Here is a 25,518-nt window from a genome sequence, read left to right as displayed (position 1 = left end):
GGGGGCACTGGTTAACATTTCCCAAGTTTAAAAGAGTCTTTTCCATATAAAATATATCTCATATAAATTTTGCAATACAAAAACAATAAAAAAAAAAAAAAAACCACCAATGGCATTAGAGCCAAAGTCTATACTCTACAACTTGTAAAGATAGAAGAAGAAGATGATGATGAAGAAAAATAGCAAAGTAGAAACCAAATGCAATTTGGATTATAAGCAACATCCAACAACTACATCTTCAAGTGTTTTAATGAATATGCTCATGTATTGCATAAAGATGCAGATAAACAACAACTTGTGACTGAATCGAAATGTGTTGCATGAAGATGTAAATAAACAACTCATGATTATATCTTTATGTGTTGCATGAAATATGTTGATACATTACATGAAGATGTAGATGAACAAGCAACAACTAATGACTTAAAACATATTTATATGTTACATGAAACATACACATGTTTTACATGAAAGGATATGGAGGAAGAACAAGAAACAAAAAGAAAAAGGGTTTCAACTTTAATCTCAAATTGGATGTCCAAAAGATATCCAGTCAAGAGGAGTGTTCAGAATGAAATGTCTAAACATATATTTATTGAAGAATTTATATTTATAATAAAATATCATTAGGATTCATAATGTATATATTTTTTAGATTATTTTTATAATATTATTTACTTAAGGACTCATAATGTATATAACTGTTTAGAAATTTTTTATAATATTTTTTTTTTTTTGAGAGAAGAAATTTTTTATAATATTTTATTTACTTAAATATATGACTTAGAAATATATGTTTGTATTACAAACTAGCTCTATATATTTGCCTTTGAGACACACACAAAAAAAAAAGAGAGAGAGATAGAGAAGAATACAAGAGATACATGAATGGAGTTAGGAAATTAGGGAGTCATCGAGGCACCCTCCTATGACAACCCATACGTAGATTCTCACATAAATCACCCAAAATAATGGAAAAAGAGTAGGAAAGTAAGATTGTAGTGTGAATTGAGATGATAAACATATATTATATTTTGAAAAGTGAAAATAATTGTGGTGTCAATGTGAATCCATTAATTACCACCACTGTAATATTTTTTTTATTGACGAAGTGCATCAATTAAGTAATTTTTAACTAATTAAGTGCATCATGTAAGTGCTTATTATTTTTAGTGCATAATAATTTATTTCGATTAGAGGACAAAAAATACGTTTATAATTGATGTAACTAAGTAACTCCTAAGTATCACATCGCCATCCCTTTGAAATTTCAATGAATAATGTTTTTGGAAGTTATCTTAGTGTAAAAAAATAAATTTTAGGGTATGAAAATCAATTCACATTATGTTTCGTGAATCAGTTCATACCTCATTTATGATTTGAATGAATCAAATTACTCTTTGTTTTTTGAAGAGGTTTAACTCTTTGGCTTATGAATCGATTCAGACCTCCTTTTTATAGGTTGAATGAATCGATTCACTCCCCTTTTTTTTTTTTAATAAAAGTCTCTAACTTGTGAATTGATTCACACTTATGTTCTAGATTTGAATGAATTGATTCAATCGTATTTTCACAATATTTATACATGTTCACTTCTCTTATATTCTTAAAAATTATATAAGTCTTAACACTATTTTTTAAAGTATGAAATTTTCTCTTTATCTTGTTCAAACCCTCATCGCCTTCATCTCTTTGAAAATTCATATAAATTAAATGTAATTAGAGAATAATTGGAGTAACTTAGACTAGGTTGAATCTTGGTACGTTAGAGTGAGATGATCTCATGGTTTCAATATATGGGTAAGTTGGTAACATAGAGTAAAGGACTTTGATCATTTCACCTTAAAATGAAATTTAGGGGTTTTCTCATTTAAATTGTCCATCTTACAATTGACATTTTGTCAAAGATCAAAGAAGACTCAATGGTTGAGTAGATCGTAGCATTGTTTGGTCAATGGTAATTCAAGTGAAGATTTGAAGGAAATATTTGGGGTCAGGAATTTGATTCTTTACCACAAAGATGGTAGAAAAATTGAAGTTAGAGGTTGAAACTTCGAATCAAGGAACAACTTTTGATGTAGGAAATGTAACAAACACTTTTCAATCATCATTGAAGAAACTCAAATGACTTCGACATTGAGAGTGGAGTAGCCCATTTCAATCCCTCTGTTTCTTTTTAATTGTCACATTTTAAATTTTTACACAAACCAAGACAACAAATACTTTTACTACTTTTGATACAACAATTTATCTTTTTCCTATAATAACCTTAATCATTTAATACTTCATTTCATACATTTCTCTCTCTGCAATAAATATATAGGGCTAATATAGGTAAAGCCACATTTAATGATACTTTGAACTTTGAAAACGACAGTTATTTAGAAACAAAAAATTTATGCAAAAGTGACAATTATAAAGGAACGGAGGGAGTAATTGTTTTTGAAAAGTACTAATGTAAAGTTATTTGTAGGACCCACTTTGTAATTTTTTATGAGTTGTTGGATTGGAGTGAATAAATACATATTAAACATTACTCCCTCTGTCCCGGAATATCTGAGCCAGTTTGGTTTTTCACACAGATTAAGAAAAATGTATAAATAAAGGGGAAAGTGGAATATATTGAATTGGGAATGATGAAAGTACTACTAATTAGAGTTATATTGTATTGAGAATGATGAAAGTTGTATTGAAAATTGAAATGACTCAATTATTTTAAGACACTTTTTTTTGGGTTAAGATCCTCTCCATTTGTGATTTGTTCCATTTGTTGCAATTTGGAGAGAGATAGACACAAAAAAATTAATGATGGTGGGATCCACTTTGTGATAGGACCCACCACTTACTTTTTTGTGTCTATCTCTCTCCAAATTGCAACAAATGGAACAAATTACAAATGGAGAGGATCTTTACCCCTTATTTTTAGTAAATGAATCAGATATTCCGGAATGGAGGGAGTTCCTTTAAAAATTGATTGAACAAATGATTTGTACGTGTAGGGGCCACCTTAACTACATCTTATTAGTAATTTATACTCCCTCCGTCCCGGAATAACTGACCCATTTTCTAAAAAAAAGTGTCCCAAAATAACTGACCCATTTCAATTTTCAATACAACTTTCATCATTCCCAATACAATATAACACTAAATAATACTACTTTTATCATTCCCAATACAATATATTCCACTTTCCTCTTTATTTATACACTTTTCTTAATCTGTGTGAAAAACCAAAGTAGGTCAATTAAACCGGGACGGAGGGAGTAGTCATATAGAATGATGTCAGCCCTTTTTTTAAATGATGTATATGACGATGCCATGTTAAACAAAGTAGTACTAAAGATGGCTCCCGGGTAAGAGCTGGTGGAAATCTAGTAAGTCTTTTAACAATTTCTAACAACAAATCAGTACCAGAAAATGTATAAAGTAAATGGGAGCATATATATTGCAGTTTGGCTAAATTTGAGTAATTCAATTCACACCGTAGATATTAAGTATGATTTTTTATTTTTTTTTACAAAATATATTAAGTATGATAAAATAATAGGTTGTGTCGTTGTTCGGAAGACATAATTCAACCGATAAATTACAATATTATTATGTTAGACATTATTAACTGGATTCCAACCCGGAATATCGTTGACAGGCTCCAAATAAACTAAAAATATGGAACTAAGAAAATTAAAGATTCGAAACAAAGAAAATAAACAATAGAAAAACTATCAAATACAATTAAAGACATTTCCTCATTCATTTTTGTTCTTTTCCTTAATGAACAATTAATACACTTATTATATAATATTCTGGATAAATCATTATTATCCATATGGTAAAATCTTAAACACACTAAAAGTACTAGAAACATTTTTTTTTTTTAAGGAGAAAAGTACTAGAAACATATAAATCAAAGTAACAACTAAGACATAAAATATACTTTTTTTAGTGAAAGACATAAAATATACTATAAACGATGATATTAACCGTACTTCAGTTATATTTATAAGCAAAAAACAACTTGTTAGATTCATTGAATATCTAATGTATTTGGTTTATAATATGTATTAAGTATTCAATAAATCTAAAAAATACTTTTTTTTTTGTAAATATAACATGAGAGAGTAGTTTATTGGACCAACTTAGCCTCCTCAAATGGTGAGTTCTTAATTCTTACATTGTAGGAGGCGGGCGTAACCGGTGTCGTTGAGGCTGTTGGTGTGGTGTTCCTGGGGTGTTAATTGGTGGAGGCTTCTTAGGAGGAGGCGGCGGCGCAAAATGTCTACGTCGCCTATAATCGAGACCAACCAGTTTTTGTGTATAAGTTGTTGGGGGCTGGTAACTGATGAATCCATTGGATCGTGCAGACTGATACTTGGAATTAATATTTCCTGCTACGGCAGTACGAGTGATAATTGCTAGCAACAAAACTAGCACTGATATTAAGTAAGACATCTTTCAAGCTTTCTTATTTGTGATAAGCAACGAATTTAGGTTATTTGTAATGATAACTTTCCGAAAACTAGGTAAGGAGCGTAGAAAAGTTTGGTCCTTTTCTTCCAAAAATACTTAGTTTCCACTTAATTTCCCAAAATAGAAACACTATCTTGCCGACGATTTTGACTCACGTAACCTTGTTGGACTTTTCAGTGAAAGAGAGATGAGAGAATTATTGGTGAGAGATTGTGAAGGAGTTGGCGAGAGAGGCTGCTTTAACATGGGTCCTAGCGTCATTTTGTTTTTTCCCTAACCTGCGGTCACAAGTTGTTTAAAGGGGGTGGACAAACAAATTCTTTTGTGAAGAAGTTGCCGAGAGAGTCTGCTTTAACATGGTATCCCTTTTCAGATAATTTGATAAAGGGTCTTGGAGGCACCGGTTAACAAATGCAAAAGTATAAAAATTGTCTTGGAAACATAAACGGTTACTTTTGACTAACTAATTATTACACCATTTTTTAATAAAATCTTACCTCTTTTAACTGGTTAACCAATGCCCCGGGTGCACTGGTTAACATTCTCCTTTGAGGGGTCTTGTTAACCAGCACTAACGTGTCTCCTTTGATGCTTGAATTACACTCCTCTCCCCTCTTATGTTAAAATATACACTGCCTTCCCTTGAAAAGATAAATTCATACTCCCCTCCCCTATAAGATGCTTGAATCACAACCCCTTCTCTTAATAATTAAATATGCACTACACTTTAATCTATTTTAATATAAATAAATATTTTATGATATATAAAAAATTTGAACAACTATTAAGAAAAATAAATCCATTTCTTTATAATTTAAATGTCAATAATAATTAAATTTAAATATTTTCCTATTAATTTTATTATTTAGAGTATAAAATTTACCTTAAATAACCATACTTTATTGTCTTTAGTAATTTTTCACATATTTTAATTTTATTTTAGGTTATTTTATATTTTATAATAGGGTTTAAAACTAAATGTTAATGCAATTGTGAATAAAAAATAGGGAAAGATATGTATTCAAATTTTGATTATATTTCCCTCAATTCTTTTTTTTGATTATATTAAAATTGACCCGCAATATTTATTTTTTTTAAGTGTGTTAGATTATTAATTTTTTTGCTAGATTCAGGGCCGGCCCTAGGCATAGGCCGGGAGTGCGACGGCCTAGGGCCCGTGCCGTTAGGGGGCCCTAAAAAAAATTTTATGCAGAGGGGTGTATATAGAAATGTTTGGTTTATTGGGGGTTTATATAGCAAACTGCAATGAAAGGCCCGAGATTTTACAAAAGATATTAAGTATGATTTTTTTTTTGACAAAAGATATTGAAAGTTGCTTTTTTGACATAGAATACTTCCTATTGACACATGGAAATGACCAAATTACCCCCAGCGGTAGTTAACTACCGTTGGTTAAAGCGCCGGTAGTTAACTGCCGCCCAGCGGTAGTTAACTACCGCTGGAAAATTGCTTTTGTTTACTGTTCCCCTGTTCTCTCTCCTGCTGCCGCCATTTCTTCCTCTCTTCTGTTTGGCCTTTTCCCTTCTTTCTGGGTATAAGTGGCGTGAATCTAATGGACACACTCTAATATTTCATGTTCAATCAAGTTAATACTACTACAACAACAAGACCCATATCCAGAATCTCATATTTCTATTTTGCCAAAATACCCATTTCAGTTTCACACTTTCACCCATTAAACCACAAATCCATGATCAATTCAACGATAACAATTCTTATTCTTCTTTTTCAGTTTTATCTTTACTCACAAAAAATAGAACCAATTAAAGCTGAAGAACAAAACCCAAATTTCAATTTCAAATCCCACATGATTGAAAACTCAAATAGGGTTAATAAATTTTGCAGGAACACTCTGTGGTTATCCCCTAATGTTTGGTGTTTTTTTGTTTGGTCTCATAATTTTTTGTCTTGATTTCTTTGGCTTACGACTGTTGTGTTGTGTTTTGGGGCGTCCCTTTGTTGCTGTTTTCCTTGAAGATTTTGTGCAATGTTTAATGTTTTGAAGAAATTTTTTATGAAGGAGAGAATGTTGATGATGATGATGGATTTGATGGAGAAGATTAATGCTTTTTTGGTTTTGGGTGTTAAAAATATTAGGATTTGATTTTGGATGTTGAAGATTGAAAATATTAGGATTTGATTTTGGATGTTGAAGACATTAATGAACAGAATGAATGAGATTGAACGTGGAAAAGGCCAAACAGAAGAGAGGAAGAAATGGCGGCACCGGGAGAGAGAAAACAGGGGAACAGTAAACAAAAGCAATTTTCCTGCGGTAGTTATTTTATTTATATATAGTATAGATTAATTGTGTTTTGCCAAGGACTGCGTTAAGGACATTGTTTTATTTTTTCAAAAGTAGTGATTGTCGCAATACCCAAAAGATTTGTTTTTTTTTTTGACAAAAATACCCAAAAGATTTGTGGATGCGAAGAGATAGACCGGCCAAGATTTACTTGGTCACAAACACAAATATTTTGCATTTAGACACACACACTAGCAATCACATCATTCATTTATTCTAATAATAATAATATTAATGTCTTTTGTTATGAAATTAATCTAAAGTATTGCAAGATATTGTACAACATAGAAAAGTAAAGAGAAAAGGATAAAGTGATAACAAGAGACTATATTTTATTGCTTCTCAAGTCTACTTTACATTGTAATATAGGTTCTATTTATAGGACACAAATATTGTAAGTTACATGTACATGAATAGTCATAGAACTAAATGCCAATACCAATGAATAAAGTCATTTACTCATAGTAGAAGTTAAGGAATATAAAAAGCATAGGGAATATGGACATCCATATCATAATAATATTATTGATCATAACATTTTTTCTCTTTTATTTTTTTAAATTATTGAGTGTGTGCCTAATTACAAAAGATTTATAGTTGTGTCCAATTAAGTGTAGCTCGAGATAGACCTCGTTTTGGACAGAATGGAAGAGATAAACATAGTTTTTCTTTTTCTATAATTAATTTCCATTTTTTAAAAGAAGTTTAACTTTTTCTTTACATTTGCTTTTTCAAAATGAAAAAAAAAACTCCCCTAGAGAAAAAGTTAGTTGTATCCCTATTTAGATAATTTGATAAATAGCAACAACAGGAAAATTAAATAATTATTTAACTCCCTAATTTGATAATTTTTTATCAAGACCGACAGAACGACGAGTACTAACGTGCCCGTCTATCCATCATTCCTGTTGCGCGTCCTTATTTGTATATAAAAAGAGATGTCAATTTTAACATATACTATGATAAAATATGTTTGGCAAATAAGATTAAAATAAGTTACCCCAAAAAATTAATTAAAATAAGCTCATTTTATAGTGTATAATATTGTACCTACTGTAGTGGGGTAGTTTCTATTTTAATGAGATTTACCTATTTTTTCAATTAATAATTTAAATAATGTTATAAAAGGATAAATATTAAATAAAATAGGGTAAAATTTGAAATAGAAATATCTAGCCCAAATTGATGTATTTTCTTTATATTGTAGTATAGATTAATATTTTAAATAATATTATAAAAGGATAAAATAATAAATAAAATAATTTAAATGAAGGGTAAAATTGGGAAGAGATAAATGCATCCCGTATTGATGCATTTTCTTTATTTATAACTACCAACGTACCCGTCTTTCCGCTCTTTTTATTACGCTAACGTTTGAAAATTATGAACGGTGTTTTTCATTAAACTTTGATTTTGATTAAAACTAAAAATATAAATGTTTGTTGCTTTCTAATTAAAACTAATCATGATTATCTATTTCAATGACACCGACAATATGACAAAAAATTATAATCTAAATTCTTATTTTTCTAATGATATTAACAACAGTCTTTATTATAGAAAAAATTATTTAAGGGTATAATTTGGATAATAAAAAATTAAGTATAGATATATATACTCATCTAGTTTGTTACGCTTTTAAAGGATAGAGGAAAAAAATGACATTTATCTACTCATATCATGTTTGTAACGCTTTTATTTTAATATTTGAATTTACTCTTATCTATTTGTTAACAACAATTGACCTTTAATACTAGTGTTTGTCATCATCAAAAAGGGGGAGATTGTTGGAACAAAATGAGTTTAACAATACCACTTTGAGTTTAGATGATAACAAATTATTAAAATTGTCAATTGGATATGCTAATATTTGTTCAAGTGTGCAGGACCATAGTCAAAAATTTATAAGACAAATATAGGTTCTGAAAGAACAAATGAGAGCAATGGAATTTTAAAAGAAGCTTGCGTTGCAAGATAGAGTCTGAAGAAGAGAGAGTCTGAAGACAAAAGAGTGTCTGAAGAACATCAGAAGCTTTCTACCAGAAGCTAGCTGACGTCATTAGAGAGTCTGAAGAACCATCAGAAGATGAAGTTCATCAGAGTCTGAAGACTGGAAGCTGAAATTAGTTAAATGTTGTTATTCTGAGTTCATATGATTGCAGATGGAATGGAAGCTTGGAGCAACAACTATTTCAAAGGAATCAGAAGGCATTGGATGCTTATCCACTGAAGAGCGCAGGAAAAGGACATAGTACAATTGTACAACCACTACTCCACTACTCCACTACTCCACTCACCATGTCTGCAGTAGTTCAAGAATACAGCTGTGACTATGTTGATTACTCTCTATTCATGGAATGAATTTGAAATTGTTCCTTCATAGGACAATAACCAAATCAAGCAATAGATCATTGGTGATTATCAATCTTCAACAACAGCTCTTTTTAATGTGCTGGCAATCCTCAACGTAACTTTCACACCTGAAGACTTGAAGACTGTACGACTCTTAACAACAATTTTACAAGTGCCAAAACTCTACTGAAATTTTTTCACATCAAAGTTCACTTAGAATTTCTTAACAACTTTCATATCTTAGAAATTCTAGAGTCTTAAAGAGTTTGTATCTGATTTATATTGTGAACATCACTGATTGTATATCAAGTGTTCAACCTCAAATATATTTATGTGTAATTGTGTTTGTTTAGAAGTCTCTTGCTTTTGTGCTTGAGCATAGAAAGTCTCTTGCGTGTGTGCTTAGCATAGGAAACCTCTTGTTTTTGTGCTTGAGTAGTTTGAAGTCTCTTGCTTTTGTGCTTGAGCAATTGTAATCAGATATTGATTTTAGTGAACTCTCCTTGGAAGTGCAAGGGGGACAGGACTACTTCCGGATTGTGGAAGGAACCAGTATAATTGCTTTGTGTCTTTCTCTTCTCTTCTCTCTCTCTCTCTCTCTCTCTCTCTCTCTCTCTCTCTCTCTCTCTCTCTCTCTCTCTCTCTCTCTAGTTTATCTGCTGCATAAGACTCTAAACTCTATGAGACTCTGAACACTGGGCTTAGTTTTAAAAAGAAGAAAAAACTAAAACAATTCAACCCCCCTTCTTGTATTTTTCTTACCTTCAATATGTGCTATTTGTACTGAAAGATGAGGGTAATTTTAGAAAGTGAAAATGTAAGCCCAAAAGAGCCAAAAAACATGCTATTTTCTTTATATATATCGTAACACCCTAAACCCCTAATGCAATAAATCATGCATATAAATCATTTATTTGAAAGAGTTTAAGATGTCACGTAATCATTTACTAGTTTTATCTCTAAATTTATCCACTTTCAATCGAATTAGTCCCTTGCGTAAAAAAAACACAAATTTGACCCTAGCATATTCTTTGGAAAAAAAATTGTCAAAAAAATAATAATAATATGAGTAAAATTTGACTAATCTTAAACAAGCAATTGAGATCGAGTGGTTAATGAATTTCACCGAAGGACAGAATGTTCATAACATATGAGTTCAGTTCCTGCGTGGAACAATTACAGGTCAAACTTTACTTACCTTACATATGAACTATAGATTATTAGAACCTCTTTTCCTAAAAATCGAAGAGTTAACATGAAAAGAAAGTGACTAATCTTTTTGAATTTTTCTTTCTATATCTTCACATTAGTATGGAAGGCACTTTTTGAGAACATCACACAAAGTTGGAGACTAATTTATTAATGGTTTAGTCTGCGAAAATTAGCTAGTTTCAGCATATTTTTTCTTCTATATCTTCATTTCAGTATGGAAGGCATGACACCAAATAGAAATTGACAAAACAACAGCAGAAGTGTACACAGTACAAACTCCAATTTAAAGAAATAGTCGCATAGATGTATTTATTTGAAAGATTTATATATTTAAAACTTGGGTTGTGTTAACCAGTGTCCCAGGGGCACTAGTTAAGAAAGTTAAAAATATAAATTTTTTATTAGAGACAATAACTTTTTGACTTTTCTGAAGTGGAACATTCCACTTTTCTTCATTTCCCAATGCAAAGTTTCCATGTTAATCTCCTTAATTAGTGCCCCGGGGCACTAGTTAACATTTTCCTTTTTCTTTTTTTTTTATAGCAAAGTTAACATTTTCCTTAAAATAATGCTTGTTTGTAATTTGTTGCTCACATAGATTTTAAATCTATAGTCTTTAACAATTTCTAATTAACAACAAATCAGTACTGGTAAATGTATAAAGTAAATGGAAATATATATCGTAGTTTGGCTAAATTTGAGTAATTCAATTAGACACTGGTTTGACATAAACCAGTAAATTTGCATGACAATAAGATAAACGTGTGTAAAAGAGGGTAGTCTCAACGCTATTGACCGGTATAAATTTGTTATTTTATAAATAGTGTTTAAGAATTAAGTATGATACAATCAGTGGCGGAGGCAGGAATTTTATTGAGCCTGGGCAAAATTTTGACCGTAAATTCATATGTGACATGATATATAAATAGTTATAAATCGAAATAAAATAGGCTCGTCATTTCGTCGATAAAAGTATAGTTTGAAACAAGAGAGATGAAACATAACATGTCAATAGTGTGCTAAATAAAATCAGGAGGTAAATGCCCTTTTCGAAACCTCTTTGCTGTGAATATTCAAATAATATCAACATGTGACTTGAATATCTTCCACTTGGTGAAATATATCATCAAGTAATTGAACCACACATCGTTAATCTTGTTGGAAACAATTATTTCTCACGGACTTATAAGATTATTTTAATTTTACTGGCTTATTGAGAGGGCTTGATAACTGGTGGACTTTCAACTTTTGTCGATGTTGAAAATAGCTTTGGTGCACCCACTATTGTTGAAGATCCACTAGTTAGAAGTTAAAATCTGATTTATTATGCCATGTTGTAGAAGTGATTGTAAGTTTTTTTTTTTTTTTTTTAGGTATGAAGTGATTGTAAATTGTAACTTGATATTATGTCATTTTGTCTAATAAGTTATTATGAATAGTGATTCAAATTTTGTTACCATAAATTAAATGAGCAATGGAGTATATATAGATTTTGATTTATGTGAGTATTAAGTATTTTTGTGAGTATTGAGTATTGGTTTGGGTGAATGGTATAATAGTTCATAGTTAGGGAGAATTATTATAGTTAAGTCACTTCAATAATTTATTCTAAAAATTGATTACAGTAATCAATTTCAAATTCCAATGAAATTGATTATAATATTTTACTATATTGATTAAACTAATTTTAGTGGTAATTTTATAAATTATTCACTTTTGGAATTTATAGTAGAATAGAAAATATGATAAAAAAAAATAAAACAATGATAAGTTTTAGTGATAGCCGAAACCGTAGGTACAAGTCCATAATGTTTTTAAAATGGTCTCCTTAGAATTACATACGTTTTGTCCATAGGTAAAGGTGGAAAACATGCAATGACAACCATTTGACACTGACAGATAGATTTAGCTACGGAAATTTGCCCTATAGTGACAGATTTTGGCTGTCACTATAAGTCAAATTTCTTGTAAATTTCTTTTAGCGATACAAAGAAGGTATGGGTTGAGCCCGGACGTGTTCCCGGGCTAGCCGGGGGGTAAAAACTCCCATGGATATAATCGGTTGTGTTTTGTTTGTAAGACATATCTCAACCGATAAACATCAACATTATTAGATTAGACATTATCATCTAGATTCGAACTCAAAATATCGTTGATAGGCTCTAGATAAACTAAAAATATGGAACTATGAAAATTAAAGATGCTAAACTAAGAAAATAAACAATAGAACTATCAAATACAATTAACGACATTTCCTCATTCATTTTTGTTCTTTTCCTCAATGAACAATACACTTGTATATAATATTCTGAATAAATCATTATTATCCATATGGTAAAATCTTAAGCACATTAAAAAGTACTAGAAACATATAAATCAAAATAACAACTAAGATATAAAATATACAATGAAAGATGATAAAAAAAACTACTTATTAGATTCATTAAATATTTAATGTATTTGGTTTATAACATACATTAAGTATTCAATGAATCTAAAAAAGTAATTTTTTTTCTTTATAAATATAATCGGATGGAGTAGTTTATTGGACCAACTTAGCCTCCTCAAATGGTGAGTTCTTAACTCTTACATTTTAGGAGGTGGGCGTAACGGGTGTCGAGCCCGTGAGTGTGGGGTTCCTGGGACGTTAATTCTGGGACGATATTGAGGTGGCGGCGGTGCTACATGTCTACGTCGCCTGTAATCGAGACCAACTAGTTTTTGTGCGTCAGCTGTTGGGGGCTGGTAACTGATGAATCCATTGGATCGTGCAGACTGATACTTGGGACTAATATTTCCTGCTACGGTAGTAAGAGTGATAACTGCTAGCAACAAAACTAGCACTGATATTAAGTAAGACATCTTTCAAGCTTTCTTATTTGTGATATGCAATGAGTTTAGGGTATTTGTAATGATAACTTTCTGAAAACTAGGTAGGGAGCGTAGAAAAGTTTGGTCCTTTTCTTCCAAAAATACTTAATTTCCACTTAATTTCCCAGCAAAGAAAAACTATCTTGTTGACGATTTTGACTCACATAAACCTTGTTAGACTTTTCCGTGAAAGAGAGATCAGAGAAATTGGTGAGAGATGTCAAATTTTTCTTGTTTGATTGTGAGGAAGTTGGCGAGAAAGGCTGCTTTAACATGGGACCTATTGTCATTTTGTTTCTTCCCTAACATGCGAATAAGAAAGGAGGAAGAAACCACCTTCACAAGTTTTTTAAGGATTGTATTAAATGAAAGCATGTCTTTGAAATAGATATCGGGTCTTATAAGACTCCGAAAAATTTTCTTTCAAATGTGGTACCTAATAGATACCGGGTCTTAAATGTTGAAGACTCTCTCATTGGAGATGGTTTTGGGGTATTCAAATCCAAACCGATCCAAAATAAAATCGTAAACCAATCTAAAAAAAAATTGAAAATCGCAAATAACCGAATATTTTTGGATGTGTTTGAAATTTGGATGTTGTTTTGTAAAAACCTCTAAGATCGGATCAGATTCCGGATCACTTTTCAAAACCGAACCAAACCGAATCGAACCACCCAAAAGTAAATATTAATACTTATTTATTCTTTTATTAGTATTACTAGCGAAAAGACGGACACTCATGTGTCTGTCTTTCTACTCTTTTTGTTGTACTAACGTTTGAAAATTATGAACGGTGTTTTTTTTGTGAAATTTTGATTTTGATTAAAACTAAAAAATATAAATGTTTGCTGTTTTCAAATTATAACAAATCAAACTAACCATTATTATCTATTTCAATAACACCAACAATATAACAAAAAAACATAATTTAAATTCTTATTTTTTAATGACATCAACAACAATCATTGTTATACAAAAAGTTGTTTAAGGGTATAATTGAGATAATGAAAAAGTAAGTATAGATATACTCATCTAGTTTGTTACACTTTTTAAACTATAAAGAAGAAAAAAATCGGACATATATATACTCATATCGTGTTTGTTACACTTTTATTTTAATTTTTGAATTTATTTTTATATATTTGTTATATGTGTTATTTATATTGAAACTTGAGGACAATTTTGGAAAGAGAAAAAGCCAGCCCAAAGAAACTGAAAGAGGTTATTTTCTCTATATATACTAGCTCAAAGACGGGCACACCATTCTTTTTATTCCACTAACGTTTGAAAATTATTAACAGTGTTTTTTTTTATAAAATTTTGATTTGGATTAAAACTAAAAATATAAATGTTTGTTGCTTTTAAGTTATAACAAATCAAACTAATCATGATTATTTATTTCAATGACACCAACAATATAATAAAAAATATATAATCTAATTTTTTTATTGACATCAACAACGATCTTTATTATAGAAAAAATTGTTTAAGGGTATAATTGAGATAATTAAAAAGTAAGTATAAATATATTCATCTAGTTTGTTACACTTTTTAAATGATAAAGGAAACAAAAACAGACACATATATATATATATATGTAGTGTTTGTTACATTTTTTTTAATATTTAAATTTATTCTTATCTATTTGTCACATGTGTTATTTCTATTTAAAATTAAGGCCATTTTTGAAAAGAGAAAAAGCCAGCTCAAAAAGTTTAAAAATTCTCTTTAAACTTTTTGAGCTAACTTTTTTTCTTTTCAAAAACTCCCTTAATTTTAAATACAAATAATTGTATTCTTTATATATAGTATTGATATAGAGATATAGATAACTAACGGAATGACGGATATTATCCACCTTTTCTATTGCACCCATTTAATTGTATATAAAAAAAGATAACAATTTTAGCATATACTACATATATAATAAAATATAATTTGAAAATAAGATTAAAATAATATCTTTTATAGTGTACAGTATTGTCCCTATTGCAGTGGGGTAGTTCCTATTTTAATGAAATTTTGTCTTTTTAATTAATAATTTAAACGATATTATAAGAACCTAAAATAGTTCAAATAAAGGGCAAAATAGGAAAAGGGAAAAAACTAGTCTAAACTCATGTACCCTCTTTATACATAGTATAGATATAGATAACCTAGACAACATCAGAATAATACACTAATAAAATATAGGTCAAATGCATCTAAAGGTCCTTTAATTTTTTCGTTTTTCTCAAAGTGATCCTTTAAGTTTCAAAAGTCCCAAACAAGTCCTAAAAAGATGGTGATGATTCAAAAACTAAAAATCATAAAGGACTTGTTTGAAACGATTCAAAAACTAAAAGGACTTGTTTGGGACTTTTGAAACTTAAAGGACCACTTTGGGAAAAACGAAAAACTTAAAGGACCTTTAGATACATTTGACCTAAAATATATGTGGGAATGTATGATGTACGCTAGTATTTATTAAAATAATTTAGATAAAAAGACTCGAATTTTTAATTTCCAAATAATACAAACTCTTTTGAGGAGAACTTTGTCATCTATGGTGGTTATATCTAACTCGAGAGATTAATCTTCCCAATTGCGCACAAAGAAACTCGGTTCACATCACACGAAAAAATAATGCATACTCTTGAACCTAAAATCTAATGAAAAGAAACCAAGTAAAAATACTCCACTCCAGCAAGAATTTTCTTTTGATAGTTTTCAAATGGTGCCTACAAAGTAACAAAAAATCGAAGCAAGTAAATAGATATCAAACCAGATCTAGAAAGGTTGGTCATCCCAAATCTTTTAAATGAAGAATATATTTTGGAATGCAAGTGGTTTAGCCAACTCCTCTTCAAGGTTGGTGCTAAAAAGGCTTGTGCTCAAAGACATGTCTGCCATTTTGCTAGCTTCTGAAGCATGGATGGACTATGAACATTTCTCTAAAAGATGGTTGAGAAATTTAAATTTGAAGTTGTTTGCTATGAATAGTATGAATTACTTGCTCCAAAACATGTGGTGTATTTGTAAATCATATTTAGATCATGTGACTATTTCCACTGATGATCAACTTGTAACTTTTGCTTTATCAGAAAATGCAAAAACTTATGCATCTCAGTAGTGTATGCTTCTACTAATTATTTAAAAAAGAAGGCAATCGTGGAATGCTTTGGACTCTTTGCAAGCACAACACTTGTTTCCTTGGTGATTTATTAGAGACTTCAATGCTACCAATGGAGGAGTTTCAATTTGGTTAGAATCACCAACAAGAGGCTCAAAGTTTTCTTGGACAAATGGAGAAGAGGTAACACACATACAGAAAAAAGTTAGACAAAACCATTTGCAATCAGCTATGGTTGGATTTGACTTGTTCAACTCTCATAAAGCACAAATCAGATAACTTCCCTCTTTTATTATATTTTCAATTCAATTCCACTGTTTTGCTCCTCAGTTCAAATTTCTGCAAATGTGGCCCCTAACCTTCACCTTGATTGTAAGGATATAATCATTTCTTGTTGAAATACAAATGTGATTGGATGTCCTATGTTTATTTTAAATATAAAGCAGAAAATGGTTAAAGAAATATTGAAAGTTTGAAATAAAGAGATTTTTGGAAATGTCTGTAACGCCCATTTTTATTTATTTATTTATTTGAGTTTAGAGTCTTTTCCGTTATAATTTAATTAATATGTTTGATAAGTGATATTTTTATTATTATGTGTTGATATTTATTAGTAGCCCCTATTTTATTATTTAGTGGAGAAATATATTTAGTGGAAGAATATATTTAGTGGAAGGATATATTTAGTGGAGAAATATATTTAGTGGAAGAATATATTTAGTGGAAATATATATTTAGTAGAAAAATATAATTATTTAGAATAATGAGGCTTTGGGGCAGAATTGGAATTAAGAGAAAATAAATAGGTTAAGGTTTATATAAAGAGGAGAGTCAGAGTTAGAAAATAAGGATTACGTGCAAACTGTTTTTGGGACAAAGAGGAGAAACCTAGAGAAGAGAAGAACCAGAGAAGAGAAGTTTGTAGAATCCTTGCAATCAATCAATCTAAGGTAAGGGTGGGACTATCATTCAATAATCTTGAGTCTATGATTCTGAAAATTTCATTTAACATGTTGTAGGTTTAGTTTTTGAGAATTGGAGAATTAGGGTTAAGAGTGATAATTGATGATTTATGTTATGTTGTTGTTGATTTGTGGTTGTTGATGATTGCTGTTGTTAATGTCATATTATGAATTGGGTATGAATTATGTTGAGTTGTTGTTGATTGTGATGATTTTGAATGAATGTGAAGTTTGAATAATATAAGTTGCTTTTCCTGATTTTTCTTATCTCTGTCCAGAATTTTGAAATAGAAACTGGTATCGAGCGGTACAGAATTGGTCTTAGGCGTAAACACGAAAGTTGTAGGTATGGATGTTAGTTTTCTAATGTCATTGGTCTGATATCAAAATGATTTATAGAACTTGAGTTATGGTCAAATTACTGCACGTAGGTCACAGTGAATTTTCATGGACTTTCTGCACAACTTTTTTCGAATTCGAAACGTAAACTGGTATTGATCGGTACAGAATGGGCCTTGGGTGTAAACATAAAAGTTTTAGATAATTTTGTTAGCATTCCAGTGGCTTTGATTTGACGTGAAAATGACTTTTAGTTTTTGAGTTATGATGAAAATACTCCGAGGAGGTCTTAGCGAAATTGTACGGTGACAACATTCTCTGTTTCATGTTTTTGCGTCTTTTTCACACGTCTCTGTTTTAAATTGGTCTTTGGTATAAACATGAAAGTTGTTGATAATTGTGATATCTTTCTAGTATCCTTGGTTTGACATGGTAATATATTATGTATAATTTATTATGTTTTTACAAAATTGCATGATGAATTGTTGATGTTTGAATACGATGTTATATGATGAATTGTTGATGTTTGAATATAATATTAACGATGATCTGTGAAGTTGTTATAAGATGATTTAATGTTTTTACCGATGATATATATATATATATATATATATATATATATATATAATCGTATATGCATTATGTGAATTATAAGTGATGTTTTGAGACGATGATTACATTTTGATATTGTTATATCTTGAGATTATTGATGTGCTGACATGTTGCTGTTTACTATTGATTAAAACTGCATGTGTCGGTCTAAGATGTGATATGTCGATCCAAATTATTGGAGTCATATAAGACGTTCATGTTGTCTAAGTTGTAAGATGTTGAGTCCATGCATACTCATTTAAAGACGAGGGTTCATGCCTTAGGAGCTTTTGCTCAATAAAGACGAGGGCTCATGCCCTAGGAGCTTTTGCTCAATAGCGACGAGGGCTCATGCCCTAGGAGTATATTTATGCTCAAAATCGACGAGGGCTTATGCCCTAGAATGGTACTGTTGGGTATTTATGTTGGCTGCATTGTTGCTAAAACAAATATCCTTGTTCTGTAAGTTGGAACTAATGTTCCAGCATGTGGTTAGGCAACTCTGTAAGATGTTGGATACAATGTTCCAACATCCTGGCACGGTTCAGTGTGCCTGAGTTTCTGCCTTATCTGTACGCGCGTAGTTTATCGTTTAAGGAAACCATATTCCCTTTACTTACTGACCAAGTAACGCGCATATCTTATAAGAATCAGCGGTGGAATATTACTAAAATAAATATTTTATTTTAGGAAATATTTGTTACGATTTGGAATGTTTCTAAATAGGTTCCAACATATTAGGACTTTTCCAGATTTGTTTCTGATTCTGTTTTGCAGGTTTGCTGAACCGATCTGCAAGTTTACTGAAGCCTAATGAATTATTTAGCCCAAGCTGCTTCAGTATAAAAGGAAGACTTCAAGACCTAATTGCTCATTCAAGCCGTCATTCTAAAAGTTAGATTTTTAGGGTTTGAGTCTTCATGTATTCTGTTCTTGTGTCGTTTGTGATGCAAGTCTAGAATCTTTACTGTGTGCCTTTCTTGTGTCGTGTTAGATACTTGTTTAGGACCGAGTTTGTGAGTATTGATACTCTTGTGCATCAAACCGAAGTTGTGAAACAAGGTTTGGTTGTTTGTGTTGGAAGGTAACTTCTATTTTGTTGTGTTTGAGGTCTGATAGGTCACTGGGGCAGTGACTGACCATTAGGATAGTGAGATGGGATCTCAGATCTAGGAGTTCCTAGGTTGAAGTCTAGACGGGTAGGTCCTAGGTCATATAGTGTAAACGAGGAGTTTGCTGAGAGCTATTGAATAAGGACTACACTAGTGGATTTCCTTCCTGGCTTGGTAGCCCCCAGATGTAAGCGTGTTGTGCTGAACTGGGTCAACAAACTTCCTGTGTTATTTATTTTCTGTCCTTTATTTTTCTTGTTTTATTTCTGTTTGTCGCGTGATGTTGAAACATTAATCGGAACATTGCAAACGTTAAAACATCTGACATAACGTGTTAAAACAAGTACGCTAGAATTTCAATTGGCATCAGAGCAGGCACCCTGCCTGTTTTAGGGTGAGCTCCAGGGAGTTCTATTCTAGCACTATGGACAAGGAAGGTGGATTTGTTAACAGGCCCCCTCTGTTGGATGGCTCAAACTATGACTACTGGAAATCACGCATGAGTGCATTTCTCAAATCTATTGACAACAAAACATGGAAGGCAGTTCTGAGAGGTTGGGAAAATCCTGTGCAACTTGATGATGATGGGAATAGGACTGAAGTATTGAAACCAGAAGAAGAATGGAGTGCTGATGAAGATGATTTGGCTCTTGGAAACTCAAAGGCATTGAATGCTCTGTTCAATGGTGTAGACAAAAATATGTTCAGGCTGATCAAGCAATGCACTGTGGTTACAGATGCTTGGGAGATTCTCAAAACGGCACATGAAGGCACAATGAAGGTAAAAAGTGCTAAAATCCAACTTCTCACTACTAAATTTGAGAATTTGAAAATGTTAGAAGATGAGAGCATTCAGGACTACCACCTGAACATTCTAGATATTGCAAATTCCTTTGAGTCTCTTGGAGAAAAAGTCTCTGATGAAAAACTTGTGAGAAAGATTCTTAGATCTCTACCCAGGAGATTTGACATGAAAGTCATTGCCATAGAAGAGGCTCAGGATGTCTCTAGCATGAGGATTGATGAATTAATTGGATCCCTTCAGAACTTTGAAATTATGATAAATCACAAAGAAGGGAAGAAAGAGAAAAACATAGCCTTTTCATCTAACTGTGACACTAATGATTCTCAGGAAGAGTATGTATCAGATGAAGGACTCACTGAAGCAATTGTACTTTTCAGAAAACAATTCAACAAGGTTCTGGAACAAGCTAGTTTGAGACCTAGAGTAAATGGTCAGAACATCAGATATAACATCAGAAAACAACAAGATGATATGAACAAAGCAGGAACGACTGACAAGATAAATCTCTCCAGAGGGGATCAGTGTCATGAATGTAAAGGATATGGACACACTATGACAGAATGTGCTACTTTTCTCAAGAAACAAAAGAAAAGCTTTAATGGCACCTAGTTGGATGAAGGTGTACCTGACAGAAATACTGATAACATTATTACTAAGCAGGTGACAGCCATGACTGGTAGAATCTCTTCTGATACAGAAACACGTAAGGAAGAGTCAGCTTATGATGAGCTTGTTGTCCTCTACAATAGTTTGTCTGTCAGAAGTACAGAGATATGTCAGAAGCTAGAAGAGCAGAAAATGGTAAATGGTCAACTTCTAGCTGAAAGAGGTAATCATCTGGCAAATATTTCTGAACTCAATAATGAGGTAAGGCTCTTGAACTCACAACTTGAAAATGTCAAGAAACAGGTGAAAATGATGACAACTGGCTCTAATATCCTGGATGATATCTTAAAAGGGCAAGTTATAGAAAATCCAAAAGGTATAGGGTTCAATTATAGTTCTTTAAATCAAAGACAACAGAACCGCAATGTTGCTTATGCACCAGAAGATCATGGGATGATAAGAAAAGAAAAGCAGGACATCAGAGCTACTGGTCTGAATTCTTCATCTACTAGAAAGAAAATGTTGCAGCATTCAAAAGAACATATCAATTCTAAGAACAAAAAGGCAAAGCATTCCTGGATTTGTCATCATTGCAAGAAGAAAGGTCATATAAGACCATTCTGTTTCAAGCTGTATGGCTATCCTGATACATCAAGTTACAAATGGATACCAAAATGCAACAATTTTGGACTAATGGCTCTCACATCTCTAGAAACATTTACTAGTGATACATGGTACTTTGACAGTGGATGTTCGCAACATATGAGTGGGGAAGGACGTTTGGTCAAGGCTATAAGATCATATAAAAAGGGAAATGTCGTTTTTGGTGATGGAAGCAATGGAAGAATACAGGGTGTTGGAGATGTGTGCAACAAGAAATCACCCAAACTTGAAAATGTTCTCTTAGTCGAAGGACTAGTATCCAACTTAATTAGTATCAGTCAACTTTGTGACCAAGGATTAGAGGTAAACTTCACCAAAACTGGATGTCATGTTACTGGTCAAGTAGGAAAGGTACTGATGAGAAGGATTAGATCTGAGAATGATTGCTATATATGGGTTACTTGTGAAGAGCATCAGGTTTCAAAACAAGACACAATGTTGAGTAGAAAGTTGAAACATCATATGAGTAGGAAAAGTTATGACCTCTCATACCTTGAAAATTTGAATAGTGTGAGAAGGACCTTTTTGGAGGAAAATCACTTTTATGAAAGAAATCATCTCATTAGAAGTCTCATTAAGCATAAATTTACCTCAACCAAAGGACTTCTATCTCTTGTTACATATACAAAAATATTAAATAAAAGGGACAAGATTGACTTTTTGTTAAAAGAGAAGTTATGGCAGTTGATTCATGATGAGCGTGCAAGTTTCCTTATTGTCTCTCTCTCCTTAGTGGTGCACGCCATTTCAGGTGGTTTTCTTTTTCAACTCCCAACTAAGTGCAATCATTCTCTCTATAACCCTAGTCTGTGTTCTTTTTCCTCAAAACCAACTGAAACCGTCTGCATTCTCATAACAATACACCTGAATCCTTTCTCTTCCACCAAACCGTCTAATTCGTCTCCTTACATCATGAAGTTCAAATCTGACTTGACCCCGCCCAAAAAGATTACTCCTGATCAACACAGTACAGATGCCTCCGTACCAAAGAGGGTTGAACCACTCACTACTGTCGCCCCCATCTCAGCGAAGAAGAAAACCACTTCTAAATCTGCTGGTAAGAAAGCTTCTACTAGGAAAAGCGACTCAAAGGATGCTCGGTCTAAGATCTCTGTTCAAGAAGCCACGAAAACAAAGGGCAAGGAAGAACTCAAAACTACTTCTGCTGTCTCAGTTCATTCTGAGAAGAAATCATCATCTGACACAAATAAAGGTAACCTTACTAAAACCCTTACTTCAAAGATTCCAGAGGCTGGTAGGAAATTAGGGTTAAATGATTTGAATAATGCTATAGAGAGAACTGAAAATATGGATACTGAGGGTGGAAGCAAGATGATTGCTGATGAGTCTGTTGATAAAAACCCTGATAATCGAGAGGATGTTGGGTCGGATGTTGAAACATCCTTGGAGCAACCAGGTAACCCTATTGATGACAGTATTACTGGTGGTGAAAACAAGGATCCTAGGTATGAAACTACGCCAGAAACTGTTAGGATTTCTGATAAGTTAGGTAAGAGTTTCGTTCCTTTAGAAGGAGAAGATTCTGAAGAGGGGTCTAAAGGAACAAAGAAGGAAGAGGATGCTGAAGACAAGGAAAAGGACAAGGATGTGATCGATGTTGATGAAATGGACATAAATGACATTTCTCAAACTAATGCTCCGACCAAAAGACTGAGAAGCAACAGAGGGGCTGCTGTGACCCCCTCAAGCACAGTGTCTAAGAAAATGATAGCTTCAGAAACTGAGACTCCCAAAAGCCGAACAAAAAATACTGGAGTGGGTCCTAAGAAGGGATGGAGTAAGGTCCAGGTAAAAACTACTGGTGGAAGTTCAAGGAAGGGGAAAGTGGTTTCCTCAAGTGAGTCAGACCATGATGTTGAGGAAGATGTTCCAAACATCACCACTGCTGGTAAAATGAAGTCTGCTGGGAAAAAGGTGGCACAAACTGTTGAAAAAGTGCCCATTGACAATGTCTCTTTCCATTTTCCAGAATTTGCACTCAGATGGAAGTTTATCTATCATATGAGGGTGGCTGTTGAAAGAGAACTGAGTGAAGAGACGGTTAAAATCAAAGAAGCAATGGAGCTAATCAAAGAAGCAGGGCTTATAAAAACTGTGTGCAATCTTGGAGAGTGCTATGAAAAACTGGTTAAAGAGTTTGTGGTAAACATTCCGGAAGACTGTGACAACCCTCTGAGCAGGGAATATTAGAAAGTGTATGTTAGAGGCGAATGTGTCAACTTTTCACCCAACATCATCAACAAATTTCTGGGGATTGCTGAAGAAGGGGTTGCTGAGCTGGAAGCAACTGACAATCAAGTTTGCAGGGAGGTGACCGCTAACAAGGTAAGAACTTGGCCAAAGAAAGGAAAAATCTCGTCTGGGAAGCTGCGTGTAAAATATGCTATTCTCAACAGAATTGGAGCAGCAAATTGGGTTCCTACAACTCACACATCAGATATTGCAACAGGTTTGGCTAAATTCATATATGATGTGGGCACTAAAGTTAGGATGGACTTTGGTAGGTACATATTTGATCAAACCTTGAGACATGCAAAAACTAATGCAGTCAGATTTCCTATAGCCTTTCGCTCACTGTTGTGTAGTATTATTCTAGACCAACATCCTGGTCTTGTCACTGCCTCTGATCTACCAAAGAAGAGAGACTCCCCACTCACCATTCATCAAAAACTTTTTGGAGACAATCATGTCCCAGATTTAGTTGGAACATCTGCTCCTACTTCTACTCCTGCTGCAGGGATCATGACTAAGGAAGGAATCATTGCTGCTTTGAAAGATACCTGTGTTATCCTGGATGAAAGGAAGGCCCAGTTTGAGCTAATGATTCATGCCTTGGAAAAGGAAGATGCTGAGAATGATGATGCTGCTGAAGGTAATAATGATGAGGATGATGAGGATGCTGAGGTTACTGATGAGGATGATGAAGAGGCTGGTACTGATGATGAAGACCTGGATGATAAGGAAGCTTCTAGAAGCAGCTCTGAGGCAGCTGAATGATTGTTTTATTTTGTTTTTGTTGTAATCTCAGAACATGTGTTGTGGGCATAGCCCTGTTTCTGTTATTTTGTGCACCTGTGTGTGCCTATGTGGTCTGTAACCGTAATTTCTTCAGCACTCCAGCTTGTTTTCTTTCAGCTAATATGTGATACATTTTGGTTTTTCTGATTAATGCATGCAGACCTTGGTTATTACTATGTGTTAGTTCTCTTTTGTTTGTCAAATTTTGTGGCTAAAAAGGGGGAGAAAAATTACATATTCCCTATCTGTATAGGTGCTGTTTGTGGCTAAAAAGGGGGAGAAAAATTACATATTCCCTATCTGTATAGGTGCTGTCGCGTCATTTTTCGGGGATCAAGGCTATTTGATTAGCTTTTGCCTCACTAATTATTTCACGACTGAACATTTTAATTTTTTTTAAGAAAAGGGGAAAAAAGTTCAAACCACCCCATATTAAAAAGATTTAGGGTTCGGGGGTTAGTTACATAAAGGGAAGGTGCTAGCACCCTTTATGTCCGTAGTACTCTACGGGAACCTCTTGGTTTTATTTAAAATAATGTGCTATAACTTGCTTGTTTTGAAAAAAAATGGAATTTTGAATGATTAAAAAACAAAGACCTAATTATCTACATTTTATTGATTTGGAAGGACGAGTCCTTTGCCTACGTACCCGCGAGGGATCAAAATCACGTAGTTCGTGGTAGAAATTGACGTTTGATTGGTTGAGTGTTTTTTTTAATGTTTTTGAAAAAGGTTTTAAAATGAAAGAAAGCCAAAGTGGCAAAAGAGTATTTGTTTGTGTTTTTTAATATTAAAGAAAATGGACTCAAAATAAATTAGATTGATTGATATTTGATTAACAAAAGAAAATAAAAAAGACAGTCACTTGATTTAGGGTCAAGGTTTATTTAAGAAAATATTTTTGTGATTTTTTGTTATTTGCATGTTTTTGTTGTTTTTGAATATTGAATAGAACATAAAATAAACTAACGTAGCAATAGAAATAAAAGCGTGAGAATTTTGTAGTGACGTTGGATCACCACAAAATCTCCTAACCTAATCAATTTTTTTTTTTTGCATTT

The 25,518-nt window shown here is 32.4% G+C and overlaps 1 protein-coding gene and 2 long non-coding RNA genes across 3 annotated transcripts; all 3 read left to right on the top strand.

The window, feature by feature from the left end:
* Positions 1 to 1,789: 1,789 nt before the first annotated feature.
* Positions 1,790 to 4,546, top strand: LOC146900192 (uncharacterized). The gene is made up of 2 exons (XR_015022223.1): positions 1,790 to 2,734; positions 2,927 to 4,546. It is a non-coding gene; the product is annotated as an uncharacterized LOC146900192 (long non-coding RNA).
* Positions 4,547 to 5,634: 1,088 nt separating this feature from the next.
* On the top strand, positions 5,635 to 6,846 carry LOC146900191 (uncharacterized). Its single transcript, XR_015022371.1, has 2 exons — positions 5,635 to 6,571; positions 6,608 to 6,846. It is a non-coding gene; the product is annotated as an uncharacterized LOC146900191 (long non-coding RNA).
* Positions 6,847 to 19,768: 12,922 nt separating this feature from the next.
* On the top strand, positions 19,769 to 20,758 carry LOC146900190 (uncharacterized). The gene has a single exon (XM_085736920.1). It carries the CDS (start codon positions 19,769 to 19,771, stop codon positions 20,756 to 20,758), a length of 990 nt encoding a protein of 329 aa, XP_085593046.1.
* The last annotated feature ends 4,760 nt before the right edge of the window (positions 20,759 to 25,518 follow it).

Source organism: Medicago sativa, chromosome 8, assembly GCF_051527215.1.
Source record: "Medicago sativa cultivar Bolivia chromosome 8, Bolivia_mono, whole genome shotgun sequence".
In the NCBI taxonomy this organism is placed as follows: domain Eukaryota; kingdom Viridiplantae; phylum Streptophyta; class Magnoliopsida; order Fabales; family Fabaceae; genus Medicago; species Medicago sativa.
The sequence above is the reverse complement of the archived record's forward strand: the minus strand, read 5'-3'. Positions and strand labels throughout refer to the sequence as shown.